At 38.5% G+C, this 15,650-nt stretch overlaps 1 protein-coding gene and 1 long non-coding RNA gene across 4 annotated transcripts; one reads left to right on the plus strand and one right to left on the minus strand.

Annotated features, from left to right (window-relative positions):
* Positions 1 to 35: 35 nt before the first annotated feature.
* On the minus strand, positions 36 to 13,756 carry Klp54D (Kinesin-like protein at 54D). 3 transcript variants are annotated; one of them, XM_018013444.2, is made up of 8 exons: positions 13,404 to 13,756; positions 5,654 to 5,858; positions 5,366 to 5,593; positions 5,164 to 5,304; positions 1,717 to 1,858; positions 824 to 1,658; positions 223 to 549; positions 36 to 162 (listed from the first exon to the last, which is right to left on the minus strand). In XM_018013444.2, exons 1-8 carry the CDS (start codon positions 13,754 to 13,756, stop codon positions 150 to 152), a joined length of 2,244 nt encoding a protein of 747 aa, XP_017868933.1. In that variant the 3' UTR covers positions 36 to 149. The 3 variants fall into 3 exon arrangements, with proteins under 3 accessions (XP_017868933.1, XP_089327570.1, XP_017868934.1); XM_089471444.1 differs by lacking the exon at positions 13,404 to 13,756 and adding an exon at positions 9,862 to 10,871 and having other exon boundaries at positions 37 to 162; XM_018013445.2 differs by lacking the exons at positions 36 to 162; positions 223 to 549 and adding an exon at positions 601 to 742.
* Positions 1,508 to 1,945, plus strand: LOC149268874 (uncharacterized). Its single transcript, XR_016270542.1, has 2 exons — positions 1,508 to 1,588; positions 1,736 to 1,945. It is a non-coding gene; the product is annotated as an uncharacterized LOC149268874 (long non-coding RNA).
* Positions 13,757 to 15,650: the final 1,894 nt, after the last annotated feature.

Consider the following 15,650-nt stretch of genomic DNA (forward strand, 5'->3'; position numbering starts at 1 on the left):
CGCTGCCATATTGTTGAAAAGTAAAAAACGCTTTGGTATTTTTGTTTTGTATCAGTTTTATTTGAAATTGCATGTTAACATTTGTATTAATTGTTCAAAAAATATAAATATAGCATATTTCTATGTAGTGAGGTACCTCAATTGAATTGCTACGTAAGCATGCTAAATAATAATAACATTTAATATGTAAATTGTGTATTCTAATTTGCATATTTTACTTACTCTGGCATTAAGTCTGGTTGCGAAAGCTCTTTAATGTTATTGTTATTGACTGCTTGCAGCTCCTTGTTAAGCGCGAGCTGACCATTGGACTTTCTAAAAGCATTTGCCATCAGTAGTATATTTCGTGCTATACGCTCATCATCTATGCGCTTCTGCGCCGTATGTGTGCGCTTATCGGCATTCTCCGACATTCGTTGCTCCAATGGTAGGATGGCAGCTGGAATAGCTGATTCCGGATTTGTCCAGATTTCGGCGCCGGGTGTTTCCTTACCCGTGGTGGGCGAAATGGCTGGTCTTGCTGGTATCAAAGGTGAACGCACACAGACACTAATTATGGAACAAAAACAGAACTTGAATTTTATTTGCTTAGATCACTAGTCACACTCTAAATTCGTTTTTTGAAAACATGATTTGTCTATTAAATATTGTTCAATTTGTAACGTATATAGCCAATTATGCCCCAGCCCCTGCCCCCGGTGCTGGCTCGACACATGGCTCATTGTCCTCGCTCAGTTTCAACCTATAACGAGTCAGAAAGGAGACGACAATGAGCCAGAGTGTTGTGCCCTCAATCAATGGTTCGAGTTTCGTTCTTACTTACTTGTTCACTTCCTCCAATTTCTTGAGCAAACGCTCATTTTCCCGGCATACAATCTCTTGATCCCTTAATATGGTCTCGCGCACTGTGAACAAATGGTTATTTTCCTGTCGCAGAGATTCATTCTCTGCCATATACAGCTTCACAAGCTCTGCCAGTTCGCTGCCATCGAGCTCTGGCAAACGCTCTAAGTCCATCTTTGGTACAGGAATGCCAACATCTCCAGTGTGAACGCGTTCCAGTTGTAGCTCCAAGAGATTGTCCATCGGCTCAGCCGCCTGATGATGCAGATTCAGCGCCGCTTTCAGATGCTCATTTTCCATCTGCAGTGCATGGATGTCTCGTTTGAGACTAAGAATGAGAGCCTCTCGCGGATCCATCATGATGACCGGTTTTGTCCGTATACGCTTCGCTCGTGATGCATAGCGCAGTGTATTAAGCGTCTCAGCGTGATTATAATGTGCCGGCGAGACGCAGGCAATCATCAGTGTAACCCCATTCCCAGCTAGACTGTCGGCCAGCAGCTTTGTTAGCTGACTATCCCGGTACGGAATGTGTCCGGTACGTTTTTTATTATCGCTCAGCGACGAAATGCAGTAGCCTAGCACCATGAGACTCTTGTTGATATTGTTCGCCTCCTCCAGCGTCTTACCCTCACTCATCGTCTTCTTCGTCAGCTCGCTTCCAGCCAAATCTACAAAGTTAATTTTGCCATGCTTGGAGAGAAAGACGCCACCATCTGTTTGTTGGTCCGACAGTATGTGAACCGTTAGTATCGTATGAGAACGTGATGAATGATCATTCATCGCATGCGAGCCCACAGAGCGATTTCTCATACCTAAAGTAAAGTAAATATTTTCTTCAACTACTCATTTTTTTCTTTCTTCTTCACCTACCCTCTTCTAACACGGCCAGTAAATCGTCTAGTTCCTCGCAGTCCACCGTAAATAAGTTCTCCACAAAGAAACCGCCAGATTTTTTGGACCAGCGCACGGCAAGAGGCTTACGTGCGCTTCCCGGATTAAGCAAATCGATTACCTGTTCATGAAAAATGCAAATCAATTTTCAAAATCAACTGTTACGTAAAAGTTCTCTTTGCGCAATTGCCTCACTAGACTAACAAATCATCTAAAATGAAAAGTACATTTCTAGCATAGCTACAATTTGACCAATCCAGTTGCAGATAGAGGAGAAGGTGACGGAAATGTGGGGATGACGTGTTGACCTCCATCAAATAGAGGTCAATGCTATGCATACTAAACTAGTCCAATGATATTTGCAGATGGCTCCAACGGAAAAGCAATCACTATTATGCAATCCAATTTTAATTGGATATTTAATTAAGTTCCCCTACATTCCGTAGGTCAGGGGCGAGTTTAATAAAATTTACATAATAAAAATAAATAAATGCAATTATAAATACAAATTACTATTACTAAATAAATACAATATAAATACAAATTACTACTATATTATGGTATAGATTGTCCTCATGCATCTAATGCAAATTCTATAATAATGTGATAAAAATTATTAAATAAATTTAGTATATTTAGGATATTGATTATTTATATCTTACACTTATAACTCGAGATCTGCTTGACCAATTTTCATGGTTTTTGATTTGTTGGATTTGTCTCCGCCCCGATTAGGAGAGTATATCTTAAAAATACTACAAAATTGACGAATACTTGAAAACGCGTTATTTTCCTTATTGCTATCTTTGCATTGTCATTGAGACTCAGTAGGCTTGACAACAGTGTCAGTTTTCGGTCATGCTCTCATGTAAAAAAATTTATTATATGTAAATATCTTTTCATAGGTTGTCTATGATTTTTCTTGATACGCTATTATCTATGACTCGATTGTTTGATGTGGTTTTGTGCGGGTGCCGCGTCCTAGAAGATCTAATCTTTCCCAGCGGACCCGTAATGCAATTAAGCAACGGAATATCGTGAGTTAATTATCTGACGAAGAACGAGAAATCGCCCGAGAAGAGCGCCGCGTTAGTATTGAGCAAAGAAGGACCTTAATTCGTGCTTCTCGAACACAAGTGCAAAGAGAGGCAGCCTATGAAACGGCTAAATTAGAAACGAGAAATCGTCGAGCTTATCGTACAGATGAACAGAGGAATAATCTTCGAGTTCAAGAAGAAATGGCTCAAGTATTGTATTTTCCAGCAATCACTCAAAAATACAATGTCTGTTTCCAAATGACTTCATTTGGGGCGGAACTTATTGAAGAACACGGATATAATCCATATAATCCTGATTGTTGGTGAAAACTTGGAAGCACGTTATATTGTGCTTACACGACGCAATACTGGGCAACTACAAAAAATATATAAAACGCACCGTTCATATGACGCGTTACAATACCCGCTGATGTTTTGGCAAGGAGACGATGGATATCACTTTAGTATCAAAATGACTAATCCATTGAATGGTAAGATCAATATCATTGTTTTCATTTTAACTTTATATATACTTTATTCTGTTTGATTTTGGTACATAAAAAAATATTATCACTCTTAATTTAGTAGAGAGTAGCTTATTAGGGGTTCTAAAATACACTTTTTACTGTATTTGTTTCAAGTGGAAAAACTACCAAGAAGGTTAGTTCGATAAATTATTACGCATATTGCTTGATGATTCGTGAAAATTCTGACAATTATTAATTATATATATTAATATTGTTTTGTATTATTGTATTACTTTCATCGAGGCCTAAATTAGTTCAGCTAAAAGGTAACACGACATCACTTACTGATTTTGATAAAAAAAAAATTTGACAGCTCCGAAATTAAAGAACTTTTAGAGAAAATAACGTACTTTTCAAGTATTCGTAAATTTTTCAGTTTTTTTTATACCCTGAACCCATTTTCAATGGGAAATCAGGGTATAATGGTTTTGTTGAAATGTATGTAACAGGCAGAAGGAGGCGTGGTAGACCCCACAAAGTAAATATATTCTTGATCAGGGTGACGAGCTGAGTCGATTTGGTCTTGTCCGTCTATCTGTCCGTCCGTCTGTCCGTATGTATGAACGCGTCGATTTCCGAAGATATATGAGCTAGAGACTTCAATTTTTTTATATGTCCGTATTGACAGAGCGGGTATCGAGTTTATCATTAAAAATCGATAACTCATCCCGCTCTTTTTAATCGATAAAACCTGTTGGGCTCAGCAATCATCGCTTCATTGGAATTAAGAGCGGCAGTTCATAGAATATGTTATCATTTAAGAGAATTTGTAACGGAGATCACGCTCTCCCTTTTGCGTTGTCTCTTTCACCCACGCACCGGCTCAGCTTAATCCGCCGGCTCGCGTACATTGTAGTTAGTATGCAATTAACTCTTGTTTAGAGCAGATGCAGAGATTGACTATTACAAACATAGTAGCGGACAGCACGTCAGCCTAGTCGCTTGCTCGCGTCTATCACATAAACTCTGTAAACTCTAATAATCGCTAATAAACTAATCATTAAGTAAATTCAATCGTTTAATAATTTAAAGCTATTCGAAAAATCTCGATAGCTCAACAAAACCCTTAGCGAAAACCAGTTCTAAAATTATATCTTCTACACCTTTATTGCTATTTTTAATGTATGCTTATATGCAATTTATACAATTTCGGTTTTTGTTAAAATTTACCCCCCACCCATATATCCACCCCCTCACCATTACTTTTGTAAAAAGCGTATTTAAAATACTAGAGATTTGTGCTTTGGCAAATATGCATATCCATGTTATAATCATAATCTAAAAGTTTCATGAAGATCGTATGTCCACAAAAAAAGTTATTAAACAATTAAGTTCTCATAGTAAGCGTACACTGCAGCCCATGCGTGTTTATACTTGTGTGTGTATGTGTTTATGTAAGTGTGTGTGTGTGTATGCGTTTGTGTGTGTATGCCTCTGTGTGCGTGCGTGCGTGTTTCTTGGGTAAGCTGAAAGACGCGAAAAATTATTGAAGTAGCTATTGCTCCAAGGGTTCAGGGGATCTCGTAGTCGAGCAGTCTCGACTATAGCTTTCTTACTTGTTAAGATATATTCTGCTATTCGAGGCGGAGACAAATCCAACAAATCAAAAACCATGAAAATTGGTCCTGCAGGTATCGAGTTATATATATATATAGACTGTTAGGCGGTATGAAGTTCGCCGGGACAACTAGTAAAATATAAACATGAAATCAAATGGATTTTATGAAATGTAAATCGAAATATATTGAGGACAACTTTTGTTGTTTTATGTGAGTAAAACCAAATACGAATAGTGACAGTTTTATCAGTTAGTGGTTTTTTACAATTATGAACCTTAGCATGTGGTTTTGCTATATTCTCACCCGTTCATTGTAAATCTCCATAAACGAAGCCTTAAGAACATAATTAACATCCGTGCGATTCTTAATCAATTGGAAGAGATACACAAACGACCGGAATATGAGTCCATGCCTTGGATCCTTTAGATTGGGCTTGCCCACAAACTGCATGGAGAATGATATTGAAACGAATATTTTATGTAATTGTACTGATCCATTCATTTACCAAATCTGGAGGCCCAGTTAGGGTATGCGTCTTCCCTGAGCCTGTTTGTCCGTAGCAAAACGCCGTACAGCTGAAACCCTCAATGCCCATCTCAATAATGCGCTTGATGCCCGAGTAGTCGAGTATATCCTCCTGTGTGGCACCTGGCTCAAATACCACGTTGTACGTGAATACCCGCACACTGTCGCGGTTGTGCGAACGCTTGGCACCCGTGTCGTTGCCCTCGATCTGTGTAAGGCAGGCTTATGTTACTTTCTATTCTAAGAGCTTAACCCGTCTTGGACCTACGATGACTTGTCCATTGCCAGGAAACTTTAATGTGGCTCCGTGCCTGTCACGTTTCTCCTTGTCGTTTAAAGGCCGAACACGCACCACCACGTTGATATTGTCCTCTGGCGTTGAGGGCTCCTCGCTGCCTGTGCCCGTGCCCGTGCCTGTGCCTGTGCCCGTGGACTTGGAGGCCACAATTTCCAATGTGTCCGCACTGCCAATTCTGTACAAGCACACCCAAAACTCAACTATTAAAATTTTGTGGGGAAATTAAATTAAAATACTTTTATATGGTATTGATACGCTTTTCACATATGTGAATCGGAGATTGTGGGGCAGTGTAAGATAGGGCTATGTGATATATGTACATATGTGATTATATTTGCATTCGGGAGGGAGTACCTAAAGACTTATATTCATAAAGACAATGGTATAAAGACTATTTGAATTATAAAGTGTTCAATAATGAACTTCCGAATTGAAGTATCTATGAAGGAATATGCATTACTTTCAATTAATCATTAGATAACTATAGCAATGATATTCTTATTTAAATAGAATTATTATTGATTTTTTAATAGATTTTTATTGGAAATTTTAATACTAATTGACTATGAAAGGTGAAACCCCCAGTTTCGTCTATGGTTTCGAGCTCTCCCAGCCTCGTTATCTAATTGGTTGATTCAATCATTCTATTAGCCAACACAGTCTGTCAAGGCCAGCTGAGTGTGTAATATATTATAATCGTTAGAAGCCATTGTTCTTGACTAAATGGACGTGGAGTCTATGCGGAATACCTCACGTAATTCCGTTATTGTAATGAATTATAATTTTTTGTTTTGGTTTAGGTTTGTTTGTTGTGGCCAATGCAAAATCGCCTGTTCCAATTCCCTTGAACTTGATGACGCCCAGCTGATTGAAGGTCCTATTTATAGCCGAGGCTAACGATAGACCCAGAACTTTTGGTTTTTCTCTCAGCTAATTAAATTCGGGCTATTACGAGAAATCGCGTGGTCAACTATGATTAATACAACTTTTCATTTCAATGACATTTCGGAGCTGTGCAGAAATTCTGGCAAATGCGAGCATTAACATATAAGTTAATATTAATTGAGAGAAGTTGATGACATTAAAAAAAACCCGTTTAATTTAGTCAATTATAAAGCTGACAACAACGAGGCGTATTCGTAATAAACAAATCTCCCTCTTCCCCTTGGACTTTGACATTTGTCTTTTCATATTTAATATTTTCACGCAAATTACTAATTAAATATTAATGCAGCTAAGGACAGAATTTCGGTAAAAGAAAAAGATATTAACCACTAGCCATGTGAGTAAATATATTAATCAGACATAATCTACGCCTTGGTTTTGTGTGCACTTGATAAATATTTTAACAGGAGGCCAACGCCACGAAGTAAACTTCGTTCACAGTCACGAACCAAAGTGGACTTGTCTTACCTCCCAGTCGGCTCTTCACACAAACCCCTTGGAAAAGTTCAATCAACCTATGTCCACTTGAAATTGACTCTAAATACTTAATAAGCCGCAAACATTCTAATGGAGGCTTTAGTTTCTTGAAGGAAAAACTTATAAATAAATATATAATTTTGATGTGTAGTATGCGGGGTCTTGAACCAAAAAATATTTGGCCTTCGAATAAAAGTAGATTTGAATAAAGTTTTAAATTATCGTTAATCATTTCTTAAAATATTTTTGCCATTGACTAAATCTAAACCGGATAAATCTAGACTCGGATAAGTTCTTAAAACAAAAATATAATTTATATAAGTTATCAATACTGTAGAGAGTTTTTGAGTATAAGTAAAGTCATAGAATATTATTTGTATACTACTTAAATTAAATTCATGTTTTAAGAACTGAAGGTAAAACAAATTTGTTGAAAATTTGTTCATACTATGAATCCATTCTTAAGAATAATATATCCTAGCACCTATAAGGATAAGTTCATACCAGATTACTATCGCGAAAATTAGTTTACTGGCTCAATTTCCGTCATGCTGTCCGTCCGGTCATCAGTTCACTGTAGCCACTATTGAAGCTATAGACTTGAAATTTTGAAATATACTCGGGTTGACACCTCAAAATATCATAAATCTTGTATACACGAGTAGGTATGCCAAATTTCAGCTCTCTAGATCGTATAACTTCAGAGATCAATTTGCTCATACGGACGGCCGGACGGACAGACGAACAGGGCTATATCGACTATACTTTATACTTTGTGGGATCTGCCACGCCTCGTTCTGCCTGTTACATACTTTTCACAAAACCATTCTACCCCGATTTCCCATTTTCAATGGGTTCAGAGTATAAAAATAATAGTTAATGAAATTATAAGTTCAGTCTGAGAAAAGACTCAAAAAAAGTGAGGCCATTAGGGCAATATTAATTATGTCAAACGACCACTGCTAAATAGCTCGTCTCTCTGAATACCTATAATTAGGCACCTACTTTTAGCACTAAGTGCTTGTGTAAACAATAGTTGGGTTTGTTTTAATATAGACTGCACTAGATCCGATGATGAATAACTGTAATAAGTCTGTTTACTTGACCTCTACTAAACATACTGTCCGTATACGTATATTTTCCATTTTAATTTTGCTTAGACACAAATCGAACCACTTCGTATGATGAGAGTTTGTTTAGTGAAATACGGAATACCAAATTAGATTAGCAGCAAAAGAAAAAAATAACAATAAATAAATAAAAATAATAAACATAGTACAGATATGTGTTTATTAGAAAATATTAACACATGCGCTGCACACATAAGACAAATTAACATTATTAACTGTTTGTTAATTTAATGGGATCAGCCATGTATGTAGCTATGTACGCTCGTTTATGGAGCGTATGCTCTATTAGCTCCCACTCTGTGATCTGGCCCAATTATAGGCGTCATAATCATTGAAGTGCGCGCATGTTAATACATTTTGATTAATGTTTGCGCTGATAGCTGCCCAACCTGTCATATGAGTTTCCATGTATGCATTCGTTTAAAATACATCTATACTCTATAAACGTATGTGCTAATATGGATTTTTCGTAGGTTTCTCCAACACAAGGGATTAGATAATAATTATACATGGAACAACAGGGACACGGAATGTGGCACAGATAATCAAAATTGACATTTCGCTCCCTACATTTTTCGTTGCACGAGATTGTTATTAGTCCACATACGAGTCACCCAAACGGATTACTCAGTTGTACATACGAACGCTCCACTATAGTGTATATTAGATATAAAAGCGAGAGTTGCAAGCTATTTTTCTACATGCTAACTAGCCCAATCGGGGGTCGTTACATTTTACTTTTTGTGCAAACAGTACAGAGTATGAGCGTTGCAGTTGGGCCCAAATGAATGTATAATACTCGTTCAAACTGTACAGATTAGTGAAATTGAGACCTACTGTGGAAAGGACTTTTCGTCAAAAAGAGAATGATCGTTGTTACAAATCCATCGGATATTTGAAACTGGGAAGTGGTTTTTCGGAAAATCTATGTAACAGGTAGAGGCAGGCGTGTGCGTCAGTCAGTATGAGCGCCGAGATCCTAGAATATATAAGGCTAGATACTTAAAATTTTATAGATGTTGGACCACGTCCCCATCAATTAGGGGAGATTTATGATTAGGCAAATACACTCCATTGAACGTTCTTATCACGTTCTGATATTTGAGAAATTATTCAACAATTGAATTCTCTCGCACTAAAGTGGAGCCTAAGCGCAGTCGCTGCTAGCTGCTCATTTAGAAGACAGCGCGCATGCGCATGTGTGTATGACGAAATCGTAAAATGATTGCAATATTATAAGTTTGCAAGATTCAGGGGATCTCCTAGTCGAGCAAATTACAGAGTATTTTTCGATATGCCACGTCCCTAAGAAGGCGAAAAAATTATTTTTGGGTCATCGATAGAGGATGTTACTAGTAACTTAACTATCTAAATTTGAAGCTTCTGGCTATTTACTTTAGGAGAAATAAACTTTTGAGGTCTGCCACGGCCCTTGTGGGCGGACATATATCCGACAAAGATTTTTGGTCTTGGATACTCAGCCCTAGTATATATACAAAATTTGAGGACTCTAACATTGATTAATTAAAAAAATTACTATATCTTCAGGTCCATTTTGCCACGCCCCTAATGGGCGTAGACATATATTTAGTCATCAGACTTTATAGAATCATAACATTAACTTACGTGCAAAATGGCATATCGGAAAATGCATGAATTTAATTATTTTCATGCCTTCTCAATGGGTGCGAATGGGTAATGTAACAAGTAAAAACGTTGCAGTTCGGCGTTGCCGACTGCAGAGTACTCATTCACGGCCCGATATCCAATTGAAACGCCCCCATTTGGTATGTATATGTAAGGAAATCGTGCAATAGTTCCGGCGGTGTTTCAATTTCTGCTAGTTTTACTTTTCCTGATGAGCAACACATCCCGACCGGCTCATTTTTAAATTTAACGGCATGGCACTACGGGTATTCCTTATCCAATGTATCAGGCTCATACTGAAATGCTAGGTGAACAAATGAATGTGATGTAAATACTCGAAGTACTTGTTGACGTTGTCGGCCAATTCCTCTACGGCTGTTGACTAAGAATATGCGTGCTTCTCTTCGTTCTAATTGTTTTCCTGGCTTCGCTCATCTCGTGCCTCTTGCAATTATGATGCACGTAACTGCGCCATGCTCACACGGGCACTTGCACTGCTTTGTTGCCTTTCTTCATCTCATCTTTGTTGTATGCTATCTTGCATGCCTCTAGGTTAGAGTGTGCGACGACTCAAATCAACCCACTTGCGTTTTCGTGGTATTGTTGTCTGTTAGTCAAACATAAATAAATCAAGTTGAAAAACTGTTTGGTGATAAACAGGGACGTAATTTGTATTCGATTGCTCATTCACGTATTAATAAAATATGCATGAATAATTGTTTAACATGAGAGCATGACCGAAAACTGTCACTGTTATCAAGCCTACTGTTATATAATTTTCACAAAACCATTATACCCCGATTTCCCATTTTCAATGGGCTCAGGGTATAAGAAAACGGATGATACCTCACACTTTAAACTTAGAGCCATGAAAAATAGATGTTGGCCGATTCTCAGACCTACCCAACCTGCACACAAAATTTCATGACTATCGGTCGAACCGTTTCGGAGGAGTTTGGCAACAAACACCACGGCACTAGAATTTTATATATATTATATATATAAATATACCAATTCAATGTAAGATGCTAATATCAATATTGCCGCTAAGTATATAACTAACTATAAACATGCGTAATGTAACTATGTATATATGCCACGCCACATAGGAGCCTAACAATTATTTTTGGATCATCGCTATTGCAAGTTATCAGTAACTATCTAAATTTGAAGCTTATGGCTCTTAAACTGGAGGATATATACATAAGCATTTGCTGTTTGCTACACGATCGTCGGCCGAGGACCGAGGTGTTACGTAGCCTTTCTAGCTCGTCGACAAATATGATTTCTGGCATATCGGAAAATGCTTTATATATAATATATATATCGGAAAATTTGTTTAAAGTTGAAACAATTACATTCATACGGACAGACAGGCGAACCACAAGGCGGACATTGCATGAAACCAATATACTCACTTCACTTTTGCAAATTAAACTTCTACAGTAAGCCCACACTGCAGCGCATGCATGTATGTGTGTGTGCATGTTTTGTTTATTGTGAGTGCAGAAAAGAAGGATACTTCAGGGGACTCCTTAGTAGTCGAGCAGTCTTGATTAGAGGATTCGTATTATTATAATTATTATTGATCATTTTATTGATGTGATGAGATGTGAGAAAGAAGAAGATGTGAGTATTATATATTCTGGAGTGTTAGTACAGAGCTAGTGGGTAAATGGACTTTCTGTAAATGGCAGATAAATATTTCTCTTAACTTCCCACTCTGCTTTCATTAATTACTTCGAAGTTCGAATAAATGCGAGTTGTGTGAAAATAATTATATTCATTACAATCCATAGTCAGGAACTTAACGGATACAACAAAAAATATTGATGGAGTCTCGTTTATGTATAGATACCTTAAATGATCTAAGACAAACCAGTTAAATTACCTTTTAGCACACATTCTGGCCATTGCCGAAGCGTTAGCCAGCTGAAGCTAAAGAACTGTCAGGTCCTTAACCTTCAATATGACTGACTTTGCTACAACCAAACTATCTAATATATACTATAAATATATAAAGCAAGATGTTGGGAGTGACTATAGCAATAAGTCGACAATTCCTATCCAAACATAAATATGTCACTTTCGCTTTCGAAACGGGTCAGACGGGACACAACAGAACTCGCAGGACTCGACTTGTCGATTTGATTACAAAATCGATTCATGTCGTGCCTGCTCCTACTCCCTTACTTAAGACCCCTAATTGTTTAAATATAAAACATGACCAATCGAGAGCAACTCGATGTTCAAAATGCTTGTCAGTCTGTCTCGACTGTCTATATGTCCTTCCGTCTGTCTGTATGTATGTCCCTGCCATTTATTGTGCGTGGTCATTACGCCTATGCCACCCTGTTTATGTCCTTCCATTTTTAATGGTACCTCATCAGGGTTGCTAACCCACGCCCGCTTCACGCCCCGACCTGGTCTTTTGGTCAGGTTATTAAGTAGTTTTATTACTCGCACGTCCAGCAGGCAAATGGATTGATGCAAATATATAACCAGGCAAAACTAATTACTTTGCTAGATATAGTAACTCCATAAATATTTTAATGATTGTTTTTCAATTTCTGCATTTGCAAGCAAGAAAGTCCAAGTTAAAAATGTCGAAAAATAGACGGCTTGAAGCTAATGCGCCAATTGAATAGCATATTAAGAAATTATTTATTTATGTATAAAGGCTAGAAATCAAATTGCCCTAAATGAAAGAATGTACTCAAGTCTAATTTTTGTCTACAAGGCGTGTTATATAGATGTCATATTCGTTCTCAAAGTGAAAGATTATATTCTTTTTATGAAGAATTTTGCCGTTGTGCTGTCCATCCGTGCGTTCGCATTGCCGTCTGTATGCATGAATGCAAGCCATTTCGCCGTCAAAGTCAATTAATTGTATTATGAAGTAAAGTCCTGAAATGGGACAGTTGAGTAACTGCTGAATTTTGAAAAATTATTCAATTTCAAAATTATGTTGAACCAAAATACATGCAAGTTTGACGAGCATATTTTCAAAATTTCAAGTCTCCTGCTTGAATAGTATCGCGAAGTGTTTTGGTGTCATACGGACAGACAGACGGATAGTCAAATGGACCTTGCACAAAACCGATTTACTCATTCACTTCGAGATTGAGTATAAAAACATTTTGAAATAAATTTGTAAACACACACACACACACATACACACACACACACACACACACACACACACACACACACTCCCGAAAAAAGTGCGCAAAACGCTTTACAGTAGTTCTCCGGTCTATGTGTTCTCTGGTGAGTGGTTCTACTTAGATAAATAAAATGCTGAGCATTTTTTAATGGACATTAAAAATAATTAGAGATTGACAGTAGTATTTCACTTCTGTGTAATAAGAGGCAGTTCATTTGAGCTTGAACCGATTTTTAATATTAGTCACACATTGACAATCTTTACTGTAGTTATTTGCGATACATTTTCAAGGTATTGATTACGGTGGGAAGCGTCGCACACCTTTACACACTCAGAAACACTTCGGCACACTTACTCATTTTCACGGGAGCGCAGAAAGTACGGCGTATTTCGTGAGCTGCCGCCCGTGCTGCCACCGTCCCCGCCTCCGCCTCCGCCTCCGCCTCCCCCGCTGCTGCCGCCCTTTTGCGGACTTAGGCGCCGCATGCCGTTGGTCAGGCTGCGAGAGCGCGGTACACGGGATCCACTGCTGCTGCTGGAGCTTTGACGTTGCGTCGGCGTTGTTGTCTTGCTGGCGGGATTACCGCGCCTGCCACGCCCCGTAGGAGCCGCCCCAGCCGCAGCTCTGCTGCGTGCATTATTAAGGCTGTCGGCGCTGCTGCCGCCGCTATTGTTCAAATGGGGCACGCTCGAGGCGCGACGCACCATGACTAGACACAGCTCCTCAACTGGCTAAGCGAAGCTATAAGCACTTGAACTGTCGCTGGCTTAGACCGGTGCAGCCACATGGCTACAGCACTCACGCACAAATGAATTAGCCAAAGGCCTAACCAACGAGCGAACGTTAAGCGAATTATTCAAAATAATAGCAGCGCGCGTAGGGACTCGACCGCGCGCCTCGTCAACTCAACACGAACTGAGCTTCAAGTTCACCAGGGCGACTTTTATTATATGTATGTATATATGTATATACTCCAGATTTATGGTAATTTTTTTACTCACAGGCACACGCACACCCACACATACACACCATGTAATTTGAAATGGACGCGAGTGACCACGCGTCGGCTTTGGCTTTGGCTTTGGCTTTAACGTTTGCTTGGCACCTGTATAGCTGCCGCTACCTGTACCTTTCGTAATTTTGTTGTGGCTGTTGCTTCGCTACTCGCCACTCGTCACTCGCCTGGGCCTGGCAATTAAATCATCGCGCTGTTTTAGTAAACAAACCCCTTTTGGCCCCCTGTGCGGGCGGCGTTCGTGCAACATTTAAATTATTGTCATGCTTTATTTACCTTTACTTCAGCATAATCACACCAAATGTGAATTAGAGATAAGTATACACACATACACACACACATATATGTATATGCAGTTTTGGAATACTTTAAAGGATATTAAACCCAAGTGCAGTACGATTAGCAGCTGCTTACACGTGTTGTATATTTCTATTTGACGTGGATACATACTTCATACACGCCACTGGTATGAATAGATGTACATATATATTAATAAGTATTCGATTTATGATAAAACGGTATTAATTATATCCTGAGACTCAACAGGGAAACAAGGATGCTAGCTTTGATACCTAGAATTGGGTATGAAGCTCAATCGCAATAGATGTCCATCTTGCTGTCCGCCTGTACAGCCGCCCGTCTGTCCTAAAGACTTGAAATTTGGAACATATACTCATGTAAACCCTTGAATTATAGAGTTTATAAATGTTCCCGATTTGCTCGCAAGAGGGGTAGAAAATGAAAATGAATTTTGCGGTAAGCCAGAAATCGTATTAGTTTAAGAGCTACAAAGGTAAAATTTGGTATGCATACTCGGATTGACACACAAACTCACACACACGGACATTTAAAAAAAATTGAAGTCTCTAGCTCTTATATCTTCGGAAACCGACGCGTTGATACATACGGACAGACAGACGGACCGGGCCAAATCGACTCAGCTCGTCACCCTGATCAAGAATATATATACTCTGTGGGGTCTGCCACGCCTCCTTCTGCCTCTTACATACATTTCAACAAAACCATTATAACCGGATTTCCCATTGAAAATGGGTTCAGGGTATTAAAATACCCTGCAATTTTCATATTATTCGAGCACAGGCATCCGAAGTTTACAGTTACGTTATCTTTGGTTCGGTCTAAGAACTGGCAAAAATTATGCTTCTACACCCACTTGGGGTGCGGCGTATCGGAAATAACAGATTTTTATATTTATTCACGAAAGTGAATTATTATACTCATTTACGAAAATGAATTATTATACTCATTCACGAAAGTAATTAGTAAATTAGTTTTGTGCAATGTCCGTCTGTTTGTCTGTTCGGCGCTGTCTATTTCGGCGCTATAGAAGCTAGAGACTTGAAATTTGGAACACATACTCGTATATATCTCCGATTTATAAAATGTTAAAATTTTCCCGATCTGCCGACTAGGGGTGTGGCAAATCGGAAAATATATTTTCCGATATTAAAATGCGTGCATGTGCCAAGTCACAATTCTCTAGTATTTTAAATAAGCCTTTTACAAATATAAATAAGGGTGAGGAGGTTCATATAAGGGTGGGGGTGAATTATAACAAAAATACG

Source organism: Drosophila arizonae, chromosome 5, assembly GCF_054131065.1.
Source record: "Drosophila arizonae isolate 15081-1271.41 chromosome 5, UAZ_ARI_1.0, whole genome shotgun sequence".
In the NCBI taxonomy this organism is placed as follows: domain Eukaryota; kingdom Metazoa; phylum Arthropoda; class Insecta; order Diptera; family Drosophilidae; genus Drosophila; species Drosophila arizonae.

Bases quoted from the DNA above. Each gene is read 5' to 3' on its own strand.
- Klp54D (XM_018013444.2), bottom strand. From the start codon at position 13,756: ATGGTGCGTCGCGCCTCGAGCGTGCCCCATTTGAACAATAGCGGCGGC. The intron at 5,594-5,653 runs GTAGGTCCAAGA...TGCCTTACACAG, and splicing joins CTGGCAATGGACAAGTCATC to ATCGAGGGCAACGACACGGG. The intron at 1,859-5,163 runs GTGAGAATATAG...TTTCATGAACAG, and splicing joins TGGAGATTTACAATGAACGG to GTAATCGATTTGCTTAATCC.